Here is a 26,985-nt window from a genome sequence, read left to right as displayed (position 1 = left end):
GATTCACATCTACTCGTTCAAGACCTCTCATTATCTTAAAGACCTCTATCATATCCCCCCTCAGCCATCTCTTCTCCCAGCTGAACAGCCCTACCTCTTCAGCCTTTCCTCATAGGGAGCTGTTCCATACCCTTTATCATTTTTATTGTCCTTCTCTGTACCTTCTCCATCACAACTATATCTTTTTTGAGATGTGGCGATCAGAATTGTACATAGTATTCAAGGTGCGGTCTCCCCATGGAGCGATACAGAGGCATTATGACATTTTCCGTTGTATTAACCATTCCCTTCCTAATAATTCCTATCATTCTGTTTGCTTTTTTTGACTGCTGCAGCACACTGAGCCGACAATTTTAAAGTATTATCCACTATGATGCCTAGATCTTTTTCTTGGGTGGTAGTTCCTAATATGGAACCTAACATCGTGTAACTACAGCAAGGGTTATTTTTCCCTATGTGCAACACTTGCACTTGTCCACATTAAATTAATCTGCCATTTAGATGCCAATCTTCCAGTCTTGCAAGGTCCTCCTGTAATGTATTACAATCCGCTTGTGATTTAACTACTCTGAATAATTTTGTATCATCCACAATTTGATAACCTCACTCGTCGTATTCCTTTCCAGATCCAAGTACATATCCCTGAGGCACTCCACTGTTTACCCTTTTCCACTGAGAAAATTGACCATTTAATCCTATTCTCTGTTTCCTGCCTTTTAACTGGTTTATAATCCACGAAAGGACATCGCCTTCTATCCATGACTTTTAGTTTTTCTTAGAAGCCTCTCATGAGGGACTTTGTCAAACGCCTTCTGAAAATCCAAATACACTACAATACTGGTTCACCTTTATCCACATGTTTATTAACCCCTTCAAAAAATGAAGCAGATTTGTTAGGCAAGTCTTCCCTTGGGTACATCCATGTTGACTGTGTTCCATTAAACCATGACTTTCTATATGCTCTATGATTTTAATATTTACAATAGTTTCCACTTTTTTTCCCAGCACTGAAGTCAGGCTCACTGGTCTATAGTTACCCGTATCACCCCTGCAGCCCTTTTTAAATATTGGGGTTACATTGGCCACGCTCCAGTCTTCAGGTACAATGGATGATTTTAATGATAGGTTACAAATTTTAACATAGATCAGAAATTTCATTTTTTAGTTCCTTTAGTACCCTAGGATGCATACCATCCGGTCTTGGTGATTTGCTACTCTTTAGTTTGTCAATCTGGCCTACTACATCTTCCAGGTTCACAGTGATTTGGTTCAGTTCGTCTGACTCATCACCCTTGAAAACCATCTCCGGAACTGGTATCTCCCCAACAATCCTCATAGTAAACACGGAAAGCAAAGAATTCAATTTAGTCTTTCTGCAATGGCCTTATCTTCCCTAAGAGCCCCTTTAACCCCTTGGTCATCTAATGTCCAACCGACTCTCTCTCACAGGTTTCTTGCTTCTGATTTATTTTTTAAAGTTTTTATTATGAGTTTTGGCCTCTATGGCCAACTTCATTTCAAATTCTATCTTTGCCTGTCTTATCAATGTTTTACACTTAACTTGAAAATGCTTATGCTTTATCCTATTTCTTCAGATGGATCCTTCTTCCAATTTTGAAGGGAGTTTATTTTGGCTAAAATAGCCTCTTTCACCTCACCTTTTAACCACAACGGTAATTGTTTTGCCTTCCTTTCACCTTTCTTAATGCACCAGTTGCTAATGCAAAGATATAAGTACTGGAGTGATATAGTCTGTATTCTGGTATCTGTTACTATTCAAGCAGATGTATTTTTTTTTAATTTGAAGGGCTCTGAGCAGGTAACCACTGAATAGCGAATATAAGGATATATAAGGATCAAAGATTATACAACAAACCGAAAATCATTTGGATCGAGTAAAGGTTTTAGATGGCATAATAAACGTAATTTAACAAATGATGATTGCGTTATTGTTTGATATGGGTTTGCATAGATAAAGAAGGATCAATAACCACCCCAAGGTAGCAGACGTTATTAGACATTTGAATCTTTTAGGTTATCAGACAATAATGTGGATGGAGTGTTATTGAGAGGAAAACTGGGAGGGAATAATTTTTTCTGATTTACTGCTATTCAGAGATAGTTTCTTAAAAGTGACCAGCACACATATAGAATGAATGTCATTCTATAACTCCATGCCAAAAGGGTCCAGACTGAATCAGTCCTGGGTCTACTCCAGTGTAGTTTAGGAAATCTCTCTCATTTTCTGAAATATTCTTTAGATTAATTGAAACTAGAGCTATCCTATTAATCACTTTTCTGTTTGAAACAGATGAGGAGGTATTACTCAAGCAGTATTTTAAATATAAAAGTGAAATGTTCAATGTAGCCCGTGCCACTCAGGCAAGGAGAAAATATTTTCTTACATTAAAAAATCGTGTCTTGGCACTGGGAACTACTTTCTTTTTAAAGTTTCCCTCTCTTTGTTTTGTAACATACCAAGGGGAAAAAATTTGGATTTGTAGATCCTGCACATTAGAAACATTTTTTGTTAGACAAAAATCAAGTAGTGATCTCAGAGAACGACGCCCAGTAAATAAACTAAATACTCCTATCTCCTTAATCATTTGCTTTGGCCAGTAGAACCCAAAATCAATTGGGTTATATTTGGTTATATTTGGTTTATATATATATATAAATATGTGATATTTTTTTTATTTATTTATTTATTTATTTATTTATTTAATGTTAACAAATATTCCATATCCGTATTCATCTCCCTGTATATATTATCCAGCACTGTTAATCTTGTATTGATTATATAGCTCTGTACATATGTTTGCTATACTATATTACTTGCAACCATTCTTATTATATCCAACTGTTCTCTATATTTAATCACATATATTTTCAATACGTTTATTGTCAAACGCCCCTGGCATAATGTTCTTGTTCTATGTACACCGACGTGATATCTTTGATGAACGTCGGTATATAAAAACCGTTAAATAATAAATAAAAATAAATAAATAATTGGTTTTATTGGATTGTAATTGGGTAATATTGCTGTATTTTGATACATATTTCTTGAGTTTTTCATGATGATGTCTTTGATGAAAACAAAGTTAAATTACAAAAAAAAAAAAAAGGTGAAATGTTTTGTGGGCAAAAGATCAGGTATCTCCTGATGTTGCTAAAGAGACTCAAATGGAAGGAAGTTATTTTTACAGTTAAAGCCATGGGTAATAGATTTGGATGCTTCTTTCTTTTTGAAGTTCCCGTGTAAATATAATTAATCTATCAGGGGAATAAGTTCATCTTTGCAGATCCTACTCACTTAGCAACCTTTCTGCTGATGAATCTGGTCTAGGCATGGGTGGGATACAAGTTGATTTTTTGAAACGACATTGTAACTGCTTTGTACCTCTCATTATCTTTTTATATGAATGTCCTGGGTTTTTTTTTTTTTTCTTTCCTTAAGAACATAAGAACATAAGAAAATGCCATACTGGGTCAGACCAAGGGTCCATCAAGCCCAGCATCCTGTTTCCAACAGTGGCCAATCCAGGCCATAAGAACCTGGCAAGTACCAGTAGCTATTCTCTAAGGGGCGGATTTTCAGAGCCCTGCTCGCGTAAATCCGCCCAAAACCGGGCGGATTTACGCGAGCAGGGCCCTGCGCGCCGGTAAGCCTATTTTACATAGGCCTACCGGCGCGCGCAGAGCCCCGGGACTCGCGTAAGTCCCGGGGTTTTCGGAGTGGGCATGTCGGGGGGGGCGGGCCCGAACCGCGCGGCGTTTTCGGGGCGTGTCGGGAGCGTTCCGGGGGCGGGCCGGGGGCGTGACTACGGCCCGGGGGCATGGCCGCGCCCTCCGGAGCCGCCCCCAGGTCGCGTCCCGGCGCGCAGGAGGCCCGCTGACGCGCGGGGATTTACGCCTCCCTCTGGGAGGCGTAAATCTCCCGACAAAGGTAAGGGGGGGGTTTAGACAGGGCCGGGCGGGTGGGTTAGGTAGGGGAAGGGAGGGGAAGGTGAGGGGAGGGCAAAGGAAAGTTCCCTCCGAGGCCGCTCCGATTTCGGAGCGGCCTTGGAGGGAATGGGGGTAGGTTGCGTGGCTCGGCGCGCGCCGGCTATACAAAATCCATAGCCTTGCGCGCGCCGATCCAGGTTTTTAGCAGATACGCGCGGCTCCGCGCGTATCTGCTAAAATCCAGCGTACTTTTGTTTGCGCCTGGAGCGCAAACAAAAGTAGGCTATTCGCGCTCCATTTTAAAATCCGCCCCTATCTGCAGTTGTTAAATTATTAGTATTTACAGAGTGCCATCGTGTGTGTACAGTGCTGCACATGAAAAGGGAGATAAAAATGGGACAAGTTAGACTAAGTGGCCAAGGTCATACAAGAACATTAAAGAACAACTCAGTACGGGCAGTTGGTCCCTGCCACCCTAGAGCTTATAATAAAGTGGATCCCATGACACATGAAGCCTCTTTCTTTCCGATTAGTGGGAATTTGCTATAAGAGGGGTTTGGGTGCGCTATGTGGAAGGTTTGCTTGTGAGACCCACAACAGCTCTTTAAGTGAGTGTGCAGAAGGTGAGGAGTGGGGATGAGAGACAGCTGTCTGGCACGCTGCCCAGCAGCCTTCTCTCTCTTTCAGGGCAGAAGGCTTGCGTTGGGGTTGGGAGGAGAAGATGGGGTACTGATCTTTTAAGTGCTGTCATTCTCCAAAGGGGAGGGAGCAAGGCGCATCCTCTTGTCCAGCACCCTCCAATTAAACCCCCAGTGCATCTCCATTCTCTCTCCTTCCTCTGGGATCTGGAGCTGCTGCTGAGCCGGGCTGTGACAGAATGACCTTAAAGGAGGTAAGTGATGATAGAAAGACAAACACCTTCCCCCTTCTGGTTTCCTCCCTGCATCCTTTGCTGAGTCCCTATTGGGATTGCAGGGGCAGGGGAACTTTGGGGGGGGGGGGGGGCAGTTTTGGTCACCGCAGAGCTCTTTCCTCCCGGATTCTAGGGCTCACTCTGGGACAGCAGCTGCTTCTTCTTCTGCCGCTGCCTCATCCAACTCTTTGGTCAGCACTAGAGAAGGCACTGATGGATGTTCATGCATCAAAGGGACATTTTTTGTTTCCTAATTTTATTTATTGTGCTTTCAAACATGTGCTGTATCTTTTGTTTTGCGCATCTCCCAATGTCTTTTGTCCTCTCAATCCATGTAAACATATTCTTCTTTATGAAGCTCTCATCCAACATTCATTACACCTAAGTAACAATTTTATCTATTTCTGTCTACAGCATCTCTCATCCCATCATCATCCACTGCTACAGTATCTCTCTGTCTATTGATACATGCTGTATATTATACCACATCTGTTCTAAGGTTCAAAAAAAAGAAATCACAATCTCCATTACTGTCTGGTATCTATTGCCTGTATATTGCTAGGGGAGCTACTGTGTTATCTTGTTTTATTTGTGAAAGAGCACGCACAAAGGCAACTAGAGAAGAAACGGCTATCCTCGGGCCTCTTGCCAGGTTGAATAGAATGTAGGCTTTTTACGTTATCATGTAATGAATGAATAATGGAGACTATTTATGGTACAGATCATGGGCTCTCAAACTCCATCGAAAGAACTTTTTAAAATGCAAGGTCTTTTGTATTTCAGTCAGACTGTCCGTCAAGCTGAGTATTTTCAGCTGAAAAATGCGAAAGTTTTGTAAACCGCCCTCATGATTACGTTGCAATTATTCGTTTGAAGTTAGACTCTTTACTGGGTTTAGATGTTGAGCTCCCGACCCCCTTTGTCATTGGTCTCTCGAATGGTTAATTTCCATGCTTTATCTCTGGAAGAGATTGAGAAGATTCTTGTTGGGATAAAACCTTCTTCTCTTCCTTTTGACCCTGTGTCAGCTTGGCTTATCCAGACGTCAAGATATGAACTTGGCTCAGGCCGATTGTTAATTCTTCACTTATGGAAGAGGTTTGCCATGAATCACTGAAAAGTGCAGCAGTTACATCTCTAAAACAAACACAGAAAAAACATCCTTAGATCCTTCAGATCAGTGCCGAATACTCTGTTCTCTAGAGGAGGATATTGTTCTAGATCCTCGCCAATCCAGATTTAGGATGGGGTGTATTGGTCTTGTTATTTGATGAACTACTTTGGGCACTAGATAGAGGAGAATCTTCATATTGTTTCTCCAGATCTGAATGCCTCATTTAACGCGGTAGTGAATCACCATATTCTCACCTCTAGATTGCAGGAATTGGGTGTTGAAGGGACTGCCTTGTCATGGCTGCTTTTTTTTTTTTTTAAGAAAAGAATACAGAAGGTGATTTCAAGGGATTCTTGCTCCTCGTATTACAATGCCACAAGGGGCTAGTTTGTCACTTTTACTATTTAATATGTACTTCAGACCTCTGAGCGAGGTTATAAAACCCGTGGAGCACAGTATTACATCTTTGCAGATGATTTGTAGTTATATACCTCATTTGTATGTGATGATTATAGTACCCATGAGAATATTAATGCATTTCCTGCAGTATGGAATTGGGTTTCTGTTATCAAACTGCAGTTCAAGCCAGATAAAACAGTTGCTTTTCTTTAGGTATGGGTGGCTTCAGCCAGAATCTTTTTATTTAACATTAAAGGGTAATGTTCTAAAAACCTGGCTGTTTAACCAAACATATTGATTGACTGGTAGATTGAAATATGGTTGCATTAATTTGGGGGCTCAGATTATGAATGGTTCTATTTTATCAATGTGATTTATTTGTGATATGTTGGAATTTATTAAGACTTTTTAAAATCTAAGTTGTTTATTATCTGTTTGTTATGATTTGTATGTAATGTTTTATATTCTTTACAAGCTGTTACTCTTATTTTTTATTGGATACTTTGTGATGTTCTTTGATACTTTGTTTTTATTGTATAAAGGTGTACCCCACCTTGAACAGTTGTGGGAAGGCGGATAATACATTTTAGAAAGAAATAAATAACCCTACCATATCTATCACCCTACAGCAGTATTTCCCAACCAGTATGCTAGTGTGTCATATGTGTGAATCTCTGCTCTCTTGGGCACATTCATCTTTTTCCCCTTTCATTTTTCTCATCCAGAGTGGAGAAAGGTTGGGTCACGACCCTCCTTTGCAACGACTCTTGACATCGAATTGACGAATGGTCCCCATCATACCTTTGTTTGGTTTTTTATCAGAACAGCCCCTCATAATATAACAAAGGTCATTTATGGAGGAGTTGTGTATTTTTATTTTTCTAAAACTAATATACCTTGGTTTACCCTCTTTGTCTCCTAGTCCACCCTGGTTCAATGTTGTTCACAGTGATGCTACTCTATAAATATGACGCACATAAAAGGGATGTGATGTGACCCAGGTTCTGATGGGAGACCGAAGGCCATTTTCTGCCCCCCCCCCCCCCCCCCCCCACTTTTCATTGCTGCATTTCTTGGACCTGTTATACAGAAGTTATATGTAGGTCTGCTTCTTCCATTTATCACATTACACTGAGATGTAAGTTCCACAACCAGGATTTGTTAGGGGACTGGGGAATAAGAATTGCAATAAAACCAAATAATTATTGGAGACTACGAAGTCACCCAAATAGACAAATGCTTTATTCAGATTACTACAATTACACTACAATAAGATTATAACATACATTTATTAAGAAATTTAGATATTTGCATTATCTTGGGATCTCAGAGGGAACATGTAAACAGAAAGTATGGTTCTGCCAATCATCCCGCAACCAATTCAATAGAATTAACTAGCAGCTGGCCAAACTGCTCTTGCAGAGATCAGACAGGGCAGGGAGTTCCTTAGATGACTGGTCTGTGCCCTGGCTGTTGTAACGATGATGACTCCAAAGTTCTTTTGTCTTGTCTCATGTCTTATGCTTCCAGCAATGTGTCCCTGTCAATCTCAGGTCACATACGCACATGCTGGACACAGGTGTCTGTTTTGTCATCCATCTTTGTCCATAGAGGTTAGCAAGCATAACTTCCATTTTCTTCTGGCCTAAGGAAGAGAGTATTAGCTGTATAGAGCTAGTCAAGAAATGTGTTAGCTTAGTCCAATAAAAAAGTATCACCATATATATAAATATGTATATATATTTTGTTTTTATTTGTTAATCTTTATTTCCATTTTCTTCTGTATCAGTTGGCCATCTGTGGCGGTACGTATAACCTAGTCCCATGTATTAAATGTGTAGAGCCCTTGTTCGGCGAGGGTCCAGAATGCAGGGGTGCACTATGTCTCAAGGCTACAGCTCTCCCATTCAGTTCACTAGCCCCGCTGGGGACTGGGGTCTTCCCGGAGAGGGATGGGGGACGATTTAACCTCTAAGGCCCAAGGCATGCAGGGGGACATATCTCTTGCTCTCCTTTCACTGGTGTACTCATGATTGGATGACTTGGATTTAGGATCACGTTCGGCACTCAGTAACACACTGGACACTCTGGTGGGGTGTTCCAACATAAACATTTACTGTAACCAAAAGTTGTTCAAAAACAAGCAGCAAATAGTTTCCAATTGATCTTCAGAAAAATCCAAGTGGCCTGTTTGTCTGCGACCTGCTCCTCTGAATGAGTGTCCTTTAGATGAAAGGCACCAGGGAAAACCCTTCCAGGAAGGGGGAAGGAGGGAAGATAGGCCCCTAGTGATGACTACTAAGTTCTTCTGTCCTCCTCTTGTGTTTCCAGGGACCCCTCAGTTAAAGAGTCCCACAGCAGAAAAATAACAAAAGCACATCCTTCTCAAGCTCTCCTCTCGGCTAGGAATGGTGACACAAAATTCCTCCCGAATAAAAATAGGATCCAAAATCTTTCAGAAATCACATAAAAATTCTCTTCAGGCGGCAAGAACTGCTGCCCTTCCCCATTCTTTGGGAGCCACCAATTCTCCTCCTCCTGAAGTGTTGTGGTTGAAGACCTAGCCAGGCTGGGGAACCACCATGGGAACAGTCCAGGGCTACAGGGCAAGACAGAACTGAGCTAGGGCATCTTCGGCCTATACTAGCCACCTCCCCCGCAGGTTGAGCCCTTGGGTTCCGGTGGCCAGCAGGACTTAGACAGGGGCTAGTCATACCTGGGAATTTTTTATTTCCTGTCTCCCTGAGATTGTTTTGCATGAGCAAGGGAGGTGGCGGTGCATGTGCACAAACTCTCTCACACTAGCACACACACATGTTCACTCACTCACATACATGCTCATTCTCACACACTCACTTCTCTCTCTTTCTCTCATCCACACACATGCACTTTCTCACATACACATACACTTCTCTCCTCTACCATACACATACACGCACTCTCCCTCTGTTCTACTGTAAACATACACTCACTCCTCTCCCTTTTCCAAACCCATGCACACACAGGTCCTCTCCTTTTTTTCGCACACACTCACTTCTCTCTCTTCCATACCTATTCATGCATTCACTTCTCACCTTCTTCCACACACATATGCACACTCACTCCTTTCCCTTTTACACACAACCACACATGCACACATTGACCTCACCTTCTTCCACACACACACACATGCACTCTCAATCTCTCTTCTCACCTTGATCCTCATTTCTACAGTCCCACGGGACAAGCACTCCACTTGCTCCTCCTTCAGCAGCTTCGGGCCCGCTCTGCCCTTGTTTCATTTTCCCTGTGTGTTCCAAAGCTGTTGGTTTCTGCTCTTCCAGCATCTGCAGTTCCTTGTTCCCTGTGGGGGAAAGCTATATCTTGCTCGTTTGCTCCTGTTGCACAGCCCTCTCCTGCAGCATGGCTCCTGATACTCCTCCTTCTTCAGGCCCGTAGTGCTTCAGCCATTTTTTCTTCTGGCCTTCTGCAGCAGGGCACCCACAGTTTTTGGGTGTTGGCCTGGATACCCAGCAATTCGATCAGAATTCCAGAGTCTCTGGCCAAATCTGGAGAGTTCCCAGGTATGGGGCTGGTGTTGGGGGGGGGTGGTTAGTGCAGGGCAAGACAGAGATTAGACCAGACAGAAAACAGTGAAGACCCGAAGGTTTCTTAGGCAAAATGCCTGAGAAGACCGCAGAGCTAGGCTGAAAGGCAAAAAAGCCACAGAGCATAACCAGAGCAGAAGACTTGGAAAAGCCACAGAGCATTCAGAGACGCGGGACCAAGCAGGGAGCCAAGTAGACTCGATGACAAGGCCCTGAGCATAACAGGGGCAGGGCTGAATAGTTTGGACCCTGCTGAGTCATGGGATCACAGTGGCTATGACTGGAGAGAGGATCCCTGAGGGTCTCTGGTAGCTGGGAGGCTGCACAGCAGACAGAATCACAACATGAGGACAGAAATGGGATGCCTCCTCAACCAGTAAAAGAAAATGTTTCCCCAAACTGCTCCACTATCCAGACAGATCTGTCTAGTCTAGTTTCTGTTCTTGTCTGTGTCTTGTCCTGTCTGGTCCTGCCCTGTTCTAGTACCTAGCCATTGTCTTAACCTCAGTCTTGGTACAGCTTCCAGCACCTGCAGCCCACATCTCCAGTTCTGACCAGCCTCAGTCTCCAGCCCTGCCTGGTCTCAGCTTCCTGTCCTGCAGCCTGCACCTACAGTCTTGCTCAGCTTCACCAGTTCCAGTCCAGGTTCCAGTCCAGCACTACTGGGTTCCAGTCCATTGAGTGCAGGAAGAGGGATCTGTCTCTCTGCCTCTTCCTCTCTGGTATCGAGCTGTGAAGCCCGAATTTGAGAGTCACACCAAACGCACTCCTCCTACTACAAAATCCAAATAATAAATGCCACACCTACTCCTATCTCTGCCTTCATTTATGCATGCTGGGTGACCAATCCTAAGAGCCTTGTAGGTGCTACTGGAAAAGAGTGGTCTACCCCCCCTCTACTCCCTGAATCCTACCTTAAAACAAAAGCTAAAGTGAAAACCAGAATGAGGACCCAGGTGGTCCCTAAAAGTGCAATTCATAATATAGCATAACCAAATAAACTTCCACAGACCGAAACAAAAGCTGACCATCAGGAGGCAGGTCACATCACACCCCTGTGATAGCGATGGCAATCATTTGGCACGCTTGTCTGTCTCTAACTTGTCTCCTCCCTTCTCTTGTAGGATCTGCAGTCTCGGCGGTTCTGGCGCTGTGTGCTGGTGGAGGCACTGGGCACGTTAATGTTTGTCTTAGTGGTTCTGGCGACATCAGCGCCCAGTGCGGAGAACTCGGCCCCACCAGCGCTGCAGTCAGCACTGGCAGCAGGGATGTCCGCCGTGGGCCTAGTGCACTGTTTTGGTGACATCAGCGGTGCCCAGGTGAACCCAGCGGTCACTGTGGCCTTCTTCTGCACACGTAAGCTGGACTTCCTGCACTGCGTGGCCTACATGGTAGCTCAGTGCTTGGGTGCAACCTTCGCTGCAGGACTATTCTACCTCACTGTGCCCCAGACTGCAGCAAGCCACCTCGTCACTAGAGTAAGCATGCTGCCTTTTCAGAGAATGCCGGTGACAAATCAATTGTGTTGGGTCCTGAAGGTGGGTGGGATGGATGGACCCCCCCCTTCCTCCTGTCTCCCTCCATCCCTGCACATGACACAGGAGCAGCAATGAAGGACAAGTCTGGAGGAGACTTTCCTTCTAGGTCTTGGTCAACAAAGAGACCAGGATGTCCTGGGCATTCTTTGTAAGATAATAGGGTAAGGTAGAAGAGAGAAAATCATCAAAAAAATAAACACATACATTTTCACTGAGGCATGATTCAAAGTTTACTTTTTTTTTTAAGGGAAATTAGGAATTTTCCTTCTTCTTTTTTAATCTAAAGCCCCATTAAAATGGCACAATTCTCTGTCATTTAGGTAACACTACAGTTACTCTGCACTTTATTACTGTTGGTATTGTTGTTATAAATATAGACTCCATTCCTTTACTTGGGGTTGATTCCCATTTCATAGTTGGAATATGAGACTGAAAGATGACAAAGAGCAATCTGTGGAGAACAATAAGGATAAGGAAGACATGCTCAGCAAATACATCTCTATGATATTCACTGAAGAAGACTTTAGACAAGGACTGCTGATTGAGTACATATGGGCACGGGATGGATATGACATTATTTATGGAAAAGATATTTATTTATTTTAAAGCATTTATAGCTCCCCTCCACCCCCCCCCATAGTTCAGGGCAGGATACAATAAAATGTTAAAAAAAATAAAAGCTAACAAAGACAACACATACTAAGTACATTTATCTGTGTGAGCCAAAAAAAATCATAACTGAAAAGCACTAGCTGTCATTACTGGAATGCTTCAGTAAATAAATTAGTTATTAGTAATATTTTTTATTGTTTGGAGTGTTGCGTGAGTTGCAGTGATAGTGAGAGAGAGAGTTCCAAAGCACAGGACCATGAATGGAGAAGGAACGTTCACGTGTACAGAGAAGGGCGACCAAAATGATAAAGGGGATGGAACAGTTCCCCTATGTGGAAAGACTAAAGAGGTTAGGACTTTTCAGCTTGGAGAAGAGACGGCTGAGGTGGGATATGATAGTGGTGTTTAAAATCATGAGAGGTCTAGAACGGGTAAATGTGAATCGGTTATTTACTCTTTCGGATAATAGAAGGACTAGGGGGCACTCTATGAAGTTAGCAAGTAGCACATTTAAAACTAATCGGAGAAAGTTCTTTTTCACTCAACTATGGCAATTGAGAAACCACGTGAATCACCCCATGTTTAAATATACTGAACAAACACTACAAACCACAAGTGTTTTGAACGTTAAAACGCTTATATAGAGTAAGTATACAACGTGCTCAAGGATGAGGGTTTAACACATTGTTCTACTCATCTTTATATGTGATTATTTTCTATGTTGTCACAACTTTATACTTGATACACCTGTAAAGAGGTTGCCAGTGAAAATCTTTTACAATTGGAGTAATATGATCTTGGATTGCTGTACTGGCAAGCAAGTGTGCAGCAAAATTCTGAATTATCTGTAATGAACATAATGTGTTCTGAGGTAAGCTGGTGTAGAGGGAATTGCAATAGTCTTTGGATGGAAAAATGAGGGCTTCAAGTGTTGTAGCAAAACTGAAAGTGGACAAAGCCATGAGACTGGATGGGATGCATTGTAGGATACTGAGGAAGCTCAGAGAGGTTTTATCGGGTCTGCTGAAAGACCTTTGGATATAGTGGTGGTGCCATGGGACTGAGGAAGGGCAGATGTAGTCCCTCTTCATAAAAGTGGTATCAGAGACGAGACTGGAAACTACAGGTCAGTTAGTCTTACCTCGGTGGTGGAAAAATTAATGGAGCCTCTGCTGGATATTGTGTGAAATAAACCTGACTGATATATTTGATTGAGTGACTATAGAATTAGATCAAGGCCATGCAGTGGATATGGTTTGCTTGAATTTCAGCAAAGTTTTTGATAGTCTTCCACATAGGAGGCTCATAAATAAACTGAGAAGCCTGGGAGCGGGTTCAAAGATGGTGGATTGGATCAGAAACTGGTTGTATGATGATGACAGAAAGTAGTGGTAAATGGAGTCCACTCTGAGGAGACAGCGGTGATTAATGGAATGCCACAAGGCTTGATACTGGGGGCTGGTTCTGCTGAATAATTTCATGAATGATATTGCAGAGGGATTCGCAACAAATTGGACACACCAGAGGAAGTAGCCAAAATGAGACGTGAACTATGAAAACTCAAAGAGTGGTCAAATGTTTGGCAATTAAGTTCCATGTAAAAAAACGTGCAGAGCCATGGATTTGGAGTTTAGAAATCCGAAGGAGCTGTACAAGCTGGTGGGTGAGAAACTCATGTGCACCACCCAGGAGAGAAGCTCAAGGTAGCAAAACAGTGTGACAAGGTGGATGTTAGAGCCAGAGGAATACTATTACTTGGATGCATAGGGAGAGACTATAACCAGTAGAAAAAAAAAAGAAAATGATCTTGCTACTGTACAGGTCATCGATAAGGCCTCTCCTAATGTTCAATTCTGGAGGCCACATCTCAGAAAGGATAGAGAGAGGCTAGAGGCAGTCCTGAGAAAGGCAACCAAAATCATGTGGTGGTGGTGGTGGTGGGGGGGGGGGGGGGGGGGGGGTCTGCATCACAATTCTTATGAGACTTGAGAATCTAAATATGTATACACTAGAGGATGGGGTGAGATACCTGAAAGGTGTTAATTATTCACAAGAAGCAAACCTTTTTCAATGAAAAGGAAGTTCTAGAACTTGTGGGACATGATATGAAGCTCCAAGGGTGAAGACTCAGAACCAATGTCAGAAAATATGTTTTCACATAAAGGGGCAGATTTTAAAACGAGCGCGAATAGCCTACTTTTGTTTGCGCTCCAGGCGCAAACAAAAGTACGCTGGATTTTAGTAGATACGCGCGGAGCCGCGCGTATCCGCTAAAATCCTGGATCGGCGCGCTCAAGGCTATCGATTTCATATAGCCGGCGCGCGCCGAGCCGCGCAGCCTACCCCCGTTCCCTCCAAGGCTGCTCCGAAATCGGAGTGGCCTCGGAGGGAACTTTCCTTTGCCCCCCCCTCACCTTCCCCTCCCCTTCCCCTACCTAACCCAACCGCCCGGCCCTGTCTAAACCCCCCCTTACCTTTGTCGGGGGATTTACGCCTCCCAGAGGGAGGCGTAAATCCCCGCGCGTCAGCGGGCCTCCTGCGCGCCGGGACGCGACCTGGGGGCGGGTCCGGAGGGCGCGGCCACACCCCCGGGCCGCCCCGGGCCGTAGCCACGCCCCCGGAACGCTCCCAACACGCCCTGAAAACGCCGCGCGGTTCGGGCCCGCCCCCCGACACGCCCCCTCCGAAAACCCCGGGACTTACGCGAGTCCTGGGGCTCTGCGCGCGCCGGTAGGCCTATGTAAAATAGGCTTCCCGGCGCGCAGGGCCCTGCTCGCGTAAATCCGCCCGGTTTTGGGCGGATTTACGCGAGCAGGGCTCTGAAAATCCGCCCCAAAGTGTATTGGATGCATGGAATGCCCTCCCACTGGAGATGGTAGAGATAAAGATGGTAACAGCATTAAAAAACAAGGCGTGGGATAAACTCAGAGGATACCTAGTGGCAAGAGGATGGGAGTAACTTGCACGGAGCGCTAATTACAACCAAAAAAAGCAGTGGTACAACTTGAGGGATTTAGGGAGGGAGAAGGGGAGAAAAAGAGGAGGACATGAGTGCCAAGTTCCATGTGGGAATTTGTGTGCATATCTGCCCAGACTGGATGGTACATTTTGGGGTTTGTTTTTTTCTGCAGGCATTACTATGTTATGATCTTTCTTTTCAGACATGGTTCTCCCCCTCCTCACACCTTCCACCCTCTTTCTTTACCAATGGAGAGACCCATATATTTCCCAGCCCTCCTTTCTTCACTCTCCCTCTGGTTTTGACCCTTGGCTTTTCTGCTTACAGCAGCCTTGTTTGTTATAAATAAAGAGGCCCATATTTGGCCACTGTGTGCCTCGGGTAGTTAGCAGGATAGAGGTATCCATTTAATTAGTGCTGTATATTCAGAGGTGCAGCCACCCCACTGATTATACCTAGCTATCTTAAACTTAGCCAGATAAGTTTATCCAGCTAACTTCAGACCAGGTCTACAAGTCAACCAGAGTTAGCCGGATAAGTCAAAGTGAAAAGGGGAAAAGGATCAATGTGTGCAGAGAGATGAAGAAAAGGCGGAAATATTAAACAAATACTTCAATTCGGTGTTCACTAAAGAAGACCCTGGAGAAGGACCATCGCTAGTTAACAAGACATTGGAGTGGGGAGGAGAAGACAAAACTCTGTTTACCGAAGAGAATATATGGAAAGAGCTGGGAAAACTGAAAGTGAATAAGGCCATAGGGCTGGATGAGGTACATCGTAAGATACTGAGGAAGCTCAGAGATGTGTTGGTGGGTCTGCTGAAAGACCTGTTCAATAGATCCCTGGAAATGGGAGGGGTGCCGAATGATTGGAGAAGAACGGTGGTGGTTCTGCTTCACAAGAGTGGGAGCAGAGAGGAGACTGGAAACTACAGGCCGGTTAGCCTCACCTCAGTGGTGGGAAAAGTAATGGAGGTTCTGCTGAAGGAAAGGATAGTGAACTATCTACAGTCAGGAGGATTGCTGGACCCTGGATTCACCAGGGGAAGGTCCTGTCAGACAAATCTGATTGACTTTTTTGATTGAGTGACTTAGGAATTGGATCGAGAAGGAGCACTAGATGTGATCTACTTGGTTTTCAGTAATGCTTTTGATATGGGCCCTCACAGGAGGCTTGTGAATAACATGAGAAGCTTGGGAGTGAACGCCAAAGTGGTACCATGGATTACAAATTGGTTGACGGATAAAAGACAGCGTGTGATGGTAAATGGAACCTACTCTGAAGAGAGAACAGTGTTAAGCGGAGTGCTGCAAGGATCGGTGTTGGGACCGGTCCTGATCAACATCTTTAAGAGCGACACTGAGGAAGGGATAGAAGGTAAAGTTTGTCTTTTTGCAGATGATACTAAGATCTGCAACAGAGTGGATTCACCGGAAGGAGCAGAAAGAATGAAACATGATTTAAGGAAGTCTGAATAGTGGTCGATGATATGGCAGCTGAGATTCAATGCCAAGAAGTGCAGAATCATGCATCTGGGGTGTGGTAATCCAAAAAAGCTGTATGTGATGGGGGGGGGGGGGGGGGGGTGAAGGGCTGTTGTGCATGGAGCAAGAGAGGGACCTTGGGGTGATAGTGTCTAGCGATCTGAAGACAGCGAAGCAATGTGACAAAGCGATAGCTAAAGCCAGAATGCTGGGCTGCATAGAGAGAGAGGAATAATCAGTAAGAAAAAGTAACATAGTAACATAGTAATGACGGCAGAAAAAGACCAAAATGGTTCATCCAGTCTGCCCAGCAAGCTTCCCAAGGTAGTAACTGCCACTCCATGCAGGTTACCCCTCGTTTCTGTTAAGGGTAGTAACTGTCACTCCATGCAGGTGATAATCCCCTTGTACAGGTCCTTGGTGAGGCCTCATTGGGAGTATTGTGTTCACTTCTGGAGACCGTATTTCAAAAGGGACAGAGACAGGATGGAGGCAGTCCAGAGAAGGGTGACAAAAATGAAAGGGGGGGGTCTCTATCAAATGACTTATGAGGAGAGGTTGAAGGACCTAAATATGTAAACTCTGGAGGAGAGGAGGTGCAGGGGAGATATGATACATACCTTCTCCGTTGGAAAGAAATCAGTAGAACTAGGGGTCATGGAATGAAACTCCAGGGAGGAAGACTCAGAACCAAAATCAGGAAATATTTCTTCATGGAGAGGGTGGTGGATGCCTGGAATGCCCTTCCGAAGGAGGTGGTGAAGACAAAAAATGGTGAAAGATTTCAAAGGGGCATGGGATAAACACTGTGGATCTCTAAAAGCCTGAGGATGGAAATGAGGAAAAGAGTGCATAGAGGTAACTTGCTGGTGTGGTGGTTACTACTCTTAACCAACAAGCCTTCATACTGTTGATGCAGCTATTATTGCTCTCTGTTTTAACAGCAGGGGGAAAAGAGGAAAAGGGGAATTAGTTTTGGAAAGCAACCAACAAGGATATAAATTTTACAATCTGGGAAAACAAATAAGCATGGTACCTTGCTGATACGGCTGTTACTACCCTTAACCAATAAGTCTTATACTTGTGATGTAACTCCAACATTGCTCTCCACTTCAATGGCAAGAGATAATGGGGAATTAGACAGCAACCAACAAAGGCCCTGACTTTAACGGTTTGGGAAACTAAGTATGGGGGTAACTTGTACGGCATGGCAGTTGCCACCCCCTGATGATACCTTTATGGGGGAGACCTGTATGGGCAGCTGGTGCTACCATAAGTTTGCTGGGCAGACTGGATGGACCACTTGGTCCTTTCCTGCCATCATTTCTATGTTTTTTTGTTTCTAAATGTAACTCTGATTATCATAGTTAGCTGGATAACTTATCCAATTAACTCAATTCCTCCTGGAACACCCCTAACTTATATGGCTAAATTCTAAATGTGAATATGGACCTCAAAATATCTAATTTTGGGGATTAATGCCCAATAAAACCTTGAAAACACACACCATCCAGATAAATTCAACTGTACAATTTTAAAGGAAATGTCTAGCTAGTCAACCTACACCATCTAGATGCATGAATTCTTGTGTTTGCAAATATTTGTTCCTTTCAATGTAACATGATAAAGTCCTGATTTGAATGCAGCCAGTTTCTTTTATACTTTTGTAACCAAACTTTGGAAAAAATCAAATCTGACAGAGTATTAAGCTTCTCCATGATGGGTACTTTTGTCTCCTGCTTGCACTGTTGTTTGTTTGTGGTGTCATTTCTGGTGATGGGCCATTTGTCTGTCCCTCCAGGTCCGCAGCGATGGCAACGCCGGGCATGCTCTGGGGATGGAGCTCTTCGCCACCTTCCAGCTGGTATTCACCATATTTGCTGTGGAGGAGCACCGACGGCGGGAGATGGGGGAGCCAGGGAGCTTGGCCATTGGCTTTTCCCTGACGGCAGGAGCACTGACGGCGGTAAGGAATCTTCTTGTTTTCCGTCCCATGGCATTTACTAAGGGAACTCCATGAAGAAAGTCTCCCATCTAGGGTTGCCAACTAGCCCCATAAGGAACAACCTAATCCAGTCCTGGCCTTTACCTCCAGCAAACGCATGGAGCTGTGCATTTGATTTTTTTAGGGCAATCATTGGAAAATCAGAACTACAAAACCATGCATGCAAAAGGAGTAAAACCAAGAGAATCAACCTTCTTCTTGTGACATGACCAATCTCAAAGCTAGCCCCGAGAGCTCACCGTACCCTAGTCTTGCACAAGTTACACTGGCTACCTGTCCAATGGGTAATTAAATATAAAACTGCCTTGTTAGTCAACATAATGTTGGGTGAGGACTCTTTTCCCTGGATGAACACAGTGCTTCATATTTATAACCCTGCTCATGCACTTCGATCTTCACAGTGAGGTTTACTCAACTGTTGCGAACGTGGGGATGCAGTCACTTGCTCTAGAGGGATGTGAGCCCTTGGACCACAGCACGGCTCAAGGAAGAACCGCAAGACACACACCGTGGGAGGTGAGAGTGTCCATGCACAGGCTGGAGCTGGAACAAGTTGGGACTAGGATCAAGATGTGGAACATTGTAGGTACTGGAACAAGGCGGGCTCAGACCTCCACTGGACCTGCACGCACAGGAGAGACTCAGCAACGCAATGCTGGTGTCAAGAGTAGCCCTCCGGCCACTCGGTAGCCCTTCTGGACCCGCTGCTGTTGCACTCACCACCCGTGGAACCTCCATGCCGGCTCCCTCCACTCGGCTACGCCTCCGGGCCCTGCCTGGGATGTCGGCTGCCATGGCCTACCTCTCTGATTCCTCTCCGTTTGCACCCGACGATGCCGAGGCCTCCACGGCCTCGCCAGAGCATGAGACACCGCCAGCTTCCGGCCCTGCCCGGGTTTCCCCCTAGGCATGCGCACGCAGCACCAGCAACTATTTAAAGGGCTTTCGGCGGGAAACCTGGGACCACCCCGGAATGTATAAGGCCTCCTCGGGCCGTACCCAGACAGCTTGGCAATGAGTCTCCTGCGTTGCTTCTCTCGGGATCCTGCGCTTCACCTTGAAGGACTTCTGTTCCAGTACCTGACTCCTGTTCCAGTGCCTAGCGCCCTTCTTCCTGGAATCTCTTCTGACGGATCTCTTGGTTCAGAACCTCGGACTGGACCTCACTCTGCTCATCTGCCGCCTGCCCCTGAACCTCGGACTAGACCTCACTCTGCTCGTCTACCCTGCGGCGGGATCAGGGCTCTTGGCCATCCCTTTTTTAAAATTTTTTTAAATTTTATCTTTATTAATTTTCAATAACATGCAAAGTATCCACTTTGCTAAGAAACATGGTATTTCAAATCAGAAATAATAACGAAACAAGATACAGGATAATAAAAATGTCCTCCTGAAATATCTTCTGTATTTACTACCTGTTATACTTTATGACACATTTGCAAGGGAACCTTAAGAAAAAAGACTCTCCCACTGCCAATGTTTACGGGCTTAATGCTAGGAAACTTTTCCTTTTCAGCTGTGTTGACTTTGTTAAATCAGTGAAGATCCTAATTCTTGATCCCATGAACAAAACATTGGTTTTCTTAAAATATTCTCTCATGACATCTCCCAGGTCTTTCTCATTAAAAAATGATATCAACAAAGTTGTTCTTTCAGCTATTTCATAGCTTGACGACTCAAGAAAACCAGTCAAATTATCTAAGTCTTTAGGGGCAGCTTGCATTTGTTGGTTATTACAAATGGGCAAATAATAAACTTTATCCAGGGGTGGAGCCTGCTCTGGTGTAAATTCTAAAACAAGGAAATAGTGTTTAATAATAATTCGAGGTATTTCTCCAACAGCCCTGGGAAAGTTCAAATGCCTCAATGCATTTTCGATATTTTCAATCTTCCTATTTATGGCCCCACAATCCTGAATGATAGTGGATTGTACAGCTTTCCATGTTGAAGATCACATTCCGTATTTTTTAATTTTGCTAAGGCTTCCTGCCTATGTAAATCTTTATTCTAATTCATTAAGTCTATCTGGGATAAAGAATTTATTTTTAAGGAACAGTCCAGAAAAGTTTTTCCCATGGCTGATGTTATGTTCCATAAAGAGTGCAGAGTTACCACCTCTGGTTTCTGAGGTATTAAATTTCCTCCGGAAATGGGAAGGGGTTCAGACCCAGACCTCTCACCAAATCTCGCAGTCTGGTCTTCACCGCTATCCAGCTCTAACACTCCGGAGCTCTCCGTTCTTCAGGGAGGTCAGCACTGATGGAAGAGTAGGGATTGAGGGGTATGTCCTAACTCTTCCTTTTCGCTTCGGGAGTATAAGAACATAAGAAACCGCCATGCTGGGTCAGACCAAGGGTCCATCAAGCCCAGCATCCTGTTTCCAACAGAGGCCAAACCAGGCCACAAGAACCTGACAATTACCCAAACACCAAGACGATCCCATGCTACTGATGCCAGTAATAGCAGAGGCCATTCCCTAAGTCAACTAAATTAATAGCCGTTAATGGACTTCTCCTCCAAGAACTTATCCAAACCTTTTTTGAACCCAGCTACACTAACTGCACTAACCACATCCTCTGGCAACAAATTCCAGAGCTTAATTGTGCGTTGAGTGAAAAAGAATTTTCTCCGATTAGTCTTAAATGTGCTACTTGCTAACTTCATGGAATGCCCCCTAGTCCTCCTATTATCCGAAAGTGTAAATAACCAATTCACATCTATTCGTTCAAGATCTCTCATGATGTTAAAGACCTCTATCATATCCCTCCTCAGCCATCTTTTCTCCAAGCTGAACAGCCCTAACCTCTTCAGCCTTTCCTCATATGGGGGCTGCTCCATCCCCTTTATCATTTTGGTCCCCCTTCTCTGTACCTCCTCTATCGCAACTATATCTTTTTTGAGATGCGGCGACCAGAATTGTACACAGTATTCAAGGTGCGGTCTCACCATGGAGCGATACAGAGGCATTATGACATTTTCTGTTTTATTAACCATTCCCTTCCTAATAATTCCTAACATTCTGTTTGCTTTTTGCTGCAGCACTGTGAGCCGACAATTTTAAAGTATTATCCACTATGATGCCTAGATCTTTTTCCTGGGTGGTAGCTTCTAATATGGAACCTAACATCATGTAACTACAGCAAGGGTTATTTTTCCCTATATGTAACAACTTGCACTTGTCCACATTAAATTTCATCTGCCATTTGGATGCCCAATTTTCCAGTCTTGCAAGGTCCTCCTGTAATGTATCACAATCCGCTTGTGATTTAACTACTCTGAATAATTTTGTATCATCCGCAAATTTGATAACCTCACTCCTCGTATTCCTTTCCAGATCATTTATTTACATATTGAAAAGCACCGGCCCAAGTACAGATCACTGTTTACCCTTTTCCACTGAGAAAATTGACCATTTAATCCTACTCTCTGTTTCCTGTCTTTTAACCAGTTTGTAATCCATGAAAGGACATCGCTTCCTATCCCATGACTTTTTAGATTTCTTAGAAGACTCTCATGAAGGACTTTGTCAAATGCCTTCTGAAAATCCAAATACACTACATCTACCTGTTCACCTTTATCCACATGATTATTAACCCCTTCAAAAAAATGAAGCTGATATTTTAGGCAAGACTTCCCTTGCGTAAATCCATTTTGACTGTGTTCCATTAAACCATGTTTTTCTATATGCTCTACGATTTTGATCTTTAGAATAGTTTCCACTATTTTTCCCAGCACTGAATCAGGTTCACTGGTCTATAGTTACCCGGATCGCCCCTGGAGCCCTTTTTAAATATTGAGGTTACATTGGCCACCCTCCAGTCTTCAGGCACAATGGATGATTTTAATGATAGGTTACAAATTTTAACTTATAGATCAGAAATTTTATTTTTGAGTTCCTTCAGTATCCTAGGATGCATATCATTGCTACTCTTTAGTTTGTCAATCTGGCCTACTACATCTTCCAGGTTCACAGTGATTTTGTTCAGTTCATCTGACTCATCACCCTTGAAAACTATCTCTGGAACTGGTATCTCCCTGACATCCTCATTAGTAAACAGGAAAGCAAAGAATTAATTCAGTCTTTCTGTAATGGGCTTATCTTCCCTAAGAGCCTCTTTAACCCCTCGGTCATCAAATGGTCCAACCGACTCCCTCACAGGTTTCTTGCTTCGGATATATTTTTAAAAGTTTTTATTATGAGGTTTTGCCTCTATGGCCAACTTCATTTCAAAATCTCTCTTCGCCTGTCTTATCAATGTTTTACACTTAACTTGGCAATGCTTATGTTTTATCCTATTTTCTTCAGATGGATCCTTCTTCCAATTTTTGAAGGATGTTTTTTTTGGATAAAATAGCTTCTTTCACCTCACCTTTTAATCATGACGGTAATTGATTTGCCTTCCTTCCACCCTTCTTAATGCGTGCAATACATCTGGACTGCGCCTCTAGGATTTTATTTTTAAACAATGTCCATGCCTGTTGAACACTTAATCTTTGCAGCTGCACCTTTGAGTTTTTTTCTAACTATTTTCCTCATTTTATCAAAGTTTCCCTTTTGAAAGTTTGGTGTTAGAGCTGCAGATTTACTGATTGTCCCCCTTCCAGTTATTACTTTAAATCTGATCATGTTATGATCACTGTTGCCAAGAGGCCCCACCACCGTTACCTCTCTCACCAAATCCTGCATTCCACTAAGAATTAAATCTAAAATAGCTCCCTCTCTTGTTGGTTCCTGAACCAATTGCTCCATGAAGCAGTCATTTATTTCATCCAGGAACTTTATGTCTCTAGCAAGTCCTGATGTTACATTTACCCAGTCAATATTGGGGTAATTGAAATCTCCCATTATTATTGCACTGCCAAATTGGTTAGCTTCCCTGATTTCTCTTAGCATTTCATCATCTGTCTGACCATTTTGTCCAAGTGGATGGTAGTATACTCCTATCACTATACTCTTACCCAACACACATGGGATATCTACCCATACAGATTCTACTGAGCATTTAGTCTCTTGCATGATCTTTATCCTGTTGGACTCTATACCCTCCTGGACATAAAGTGCCACACCCCCACCAAGTTGATCCTCCCTAATTAATCAATTCATAGCAATTCCTGTAAGGGAAACGCCAGAGCAGTAAATGCAGTGCGAGCGCTCAAGTCGCCATCTTGAATCCACCCCGCCAGGAGAAATTTTCCCTCTTGGCCATCCCTGACCAGCCTGTCCTCCATCTCTAGGCAGGTGCCTGCCTCCTGCTGTTGGCTCCTGAACTCTACCTGTCTTGCCAGCCAGCCTTCTGACTCCAACCGCGTCCTGCTCCAGTTCCGGACCTGGCACATATACCACGTCTCAGGGGCCCATCTAAGTCCAGCCCGGCACCCAAGGGCTCAATCTGCGGGGAATGTGGACTGGTATTGGCGAAGCTCCAGCTGGCCCCTATCTTCCTCCGGCCTCGCCTCCTGATGTTGGGGACCTGTGGGGGTTTACCCTCTCAGGTAGTGTCAACCCCAACTCAGGCTAGGGGTCCACAGACCATGTCATGGTTTCTACAGCTGCTTGGGAATGGCAAGTACATGAGGCCAGAGGGAGGCTGAGGGCAGGAACATGATGAGACATGGAACTGAGACAAGGACTCGAGGAACTTGGAAGACTCAGACAAGGATTAAGGATTCAGATACTAGTACAGGGTGAGTACTGTACCGCAGCATGCCCTACACAGCCGCCCATGGCTGGTCGCAGACCACGCCAGAAGCAAATCAGACTCCAGACGAGATGAAGACTTGAGCTGGAAACATGACAAAGATTCAGGAGAGGCCTGCACTGTGGCACACCCTACACAGCCACCTGTGGCTGGTTGTGGATCACGCTGAAGCGAAGCAGGCTCTGGCTTGAGTCTAGGGCTTGAACAGAAGCAGGAACAAGGAACTCCAAAAACTGGGAACAGGATTCAAGACTCAGGATTCAGGAACAGACCTCTGTGTTAAAAGCAAGGGCCTTTCGGAGACTTGGGCTGCAGACATGAAGACAGGCCTTGTGCCATGAAGTGCCCTACATAGCCCCTTCATGGGCTGGTCAAGGACCACTATGGTGGCATGCCAAGAAAAGTGGATGAGAGGAAAACCTGGAAGCAGGACAAAGAGCCGGAGACATCAGGACTAGGACTGGAACATGGAACATCAGGAACATGGAACAGGCGACGAAGGAGCTCCGACGAGGAATAGGAACAACCACGGTGACCAGGAACATCACGGTGACCAGGAACATCTAACAAAGAATACAAAACCATCTGGACAGGAGCAGACCATGGAAGACCTTGTCGGACAGAAGAAGCATAGACGACCATAACGATCCGATGTGAAGGCCCCAAGGAATGGAAGCTGAGCCCTTTTATAGGGCTGGTGGAGGAACAGGCTGATGACATCATCTGCTGGAGCCGCAGGGCTTTTCCCGCCACTGGCCCTTTAAATGTTAAGAAGAGACAAGCGCGTGTGCCTATGCAAGGCCCGGGACAAGCAGGAGCAGAGGAGGGGCGTCGGTAGCATTCCTACGCGAGGAGAAGCACCGGCGGCGGCAGCACCAGGGCCACGAAGATAGAGGGTTTGGCAGTGGCTCCATGCCGCAAAGAGAACGAATCAGTGGTTGCCTCCCTGCTGCGGGCAGCGGCGACAGTGGTGGCTCCAAGCCACTTAAGGAGGTCAGAGAGGCCTGCAGCGTCATCGGGCCAGGTGAAAGGCTGCTTGCAGGATGGGATCCGCGAGCGGCATCATAACATCAAGTTCCAGCCATCCGACAAATACATTTCACAGAGGCCCGAGAGAGAACATTTTTAGTGGAACTCTCTACCAGAGCCGTAGCCAGGCAATTTGGCACCAATGGCCAAATGAAAATCTGCACCGTCCCCCTTTACACAACATATGATACCACGAGTTGGGAGATTCTGTTAAATGTTTGTACAGCAAGGCCCATGGCAAGGGCAAGGATATTAGAGGCCCCAGGAAAACTTTACAGCCTTGCACCCACCACCCCATCAGACCCTCCTCACATACAATTAAAAATTATGCATTTATAATAACAGATTTTACATGAAAAAGAGCATTTAAAGCACAGTCTTCTGAGGTAAAAATATCACTTACAATATGTATATATTTCCATGCACTGCTAAGGTGCCAAACAGAAAACCCTGCAAAAAAGCAAGAGACGCTTGGAATCTATATGGTATTAGGCCTAATGTAATGCATCTTGGGCATGGGCATGACCCTCAGAGAGCCATGAAAAAAAGAAATTCTATATAAAAATAGCACTAACTGCCAGCACTCAAACAACAATAACCCTACTTATGAAAGTTAATACTACAAATATTACACCAGGCCTAAATTAGTAATACACCCCCTATTAGGAAAACAGAACAAGCCAAGTTGCTATAGATCCCTACACAGAAACTGCACACTAATGGAATAACTCATTTCATTCACACATGCAAAACACAGATAGATCCTCAAATACAGAATACAGAGATTGTACAGTATAAATAGAAATGTACCTACAAAAACTGAACTGGAAACTGCAACAAGCCAAATTCTGTATGAACTGCAACAATGTAATAAACAGAAACATTACCATTCCTCATAAAACAAAATTAGTAAAACCATATCAATAAAAAGAATAATTCAAAACAATTAATGAATAGAATAACATTCAATAATTAAAAACTCATATAAAAATCTTCCAAACATCAATAAAAAATTTCAAAACAGACACGTCAAATAACACCCAACATTCGGGCCGATACAATATAGTGCGCTCCAGTGGAGCACACTGTTAGCCCGGGTTTGGATGCGTGTTTTCGACGCGCTAGCTTTACCCCTTATACAGTAAGGGGTAATAGCGCGTTGAAAATGCGCGTCCAATCCACCCGAAACTAATAGCGCCCGCAACATGCAAATGCATGTTGATGGCCCTATTAGTTATTCCCACGCTATACAGAAAGCAAAATGTGCAGCCAAGCCGCACATTTTACTTTCAGAAATTAACGCCAGCCAACGGCTGACATTAGTTTCAGCCAGCATTGGGGAAGTGTACAGAAAAGCAGAAAAAACTGCTTTTCTGTACACCCTCCGACTTAATATCATAGCGATATTAACTTTTTAGGTACCAACAATCCACAAGTGTAACATTTTTTCATATACTTTTAATAACTTGCAAATTTTTTTATACCATATTTATACCATATTTGGGTCTAGTTAACTAACATGTAAAAAGGGGCATCAGGAAATAATTCCTTCAATGAGCAGGATCTAACAGGTTAAGTCGGAGGCCCCAAAAAAAAAAAATAAATTTAAATCGTCCGGCGGCCCGCGGGTCGGAAGACGGACGCTCAATTTAGCTGACGTCCGTTTTCCGAACCCATAGCTGTCAGCGGGCTCGAGAA

The 26,985-nt window shown here is 44.2% G+C and overlaps 1 protein-coding gene across 2 annotated transcripts in view; it reads left to right on the top strand.

Annotated features, from left to right (window-relative positions):
- Positions 1–26,985, top strand: part of LOC115087514 (aquaporin-4-like) — a 72,342-nt gene that overhangs the window by 32,114 nt on the left and 13,243 nt on the right. Inside the window, exons 1-3 of one of the 2 annotated variants that reach the window (XM_029594815.1) lie at positions 4,716–4,840; positions 11,086–11,439; positions 18,356–18,520. In XM_029594815.1, the coding sequence (XP_029450675.1) occupies positions 4,826–4,840; positions 11,086–11,439; positions 18,356–18,520 (534 nt within the window). In that variant the 5' untranslated portion in view covers positions 4,716–4,825. Of the gene's footprint in view, positions 1–4,715; positions 4,841–11,085; positions 11,440–18,355; positions 18,521–26,985 lie in introns of those variants that run through there. The other variant, XM_029594816.1, reaches the window with a different exon arrangement.

The sequence above is a fragment of the Rhinatrema bivittatum genome, chromosome 3 (genome assembly GCF_901001135.1).
Source record: "Rhinatrema bivittatum chromosome 3, aRhiBiv1.1, whole genome shotgun sequence".
Lineage (NCBI taxonomy): Eukaryota > Metazoa > Chordata > Amphibia > Gymnophiona > Rhinatrematidae > Rhinatrema > Rhinatrema bivittatum.
Note: the sequence above shows the minus strand (reverse complement) of the source record. Positions and strands in the feature narration are given on the sequence as shown.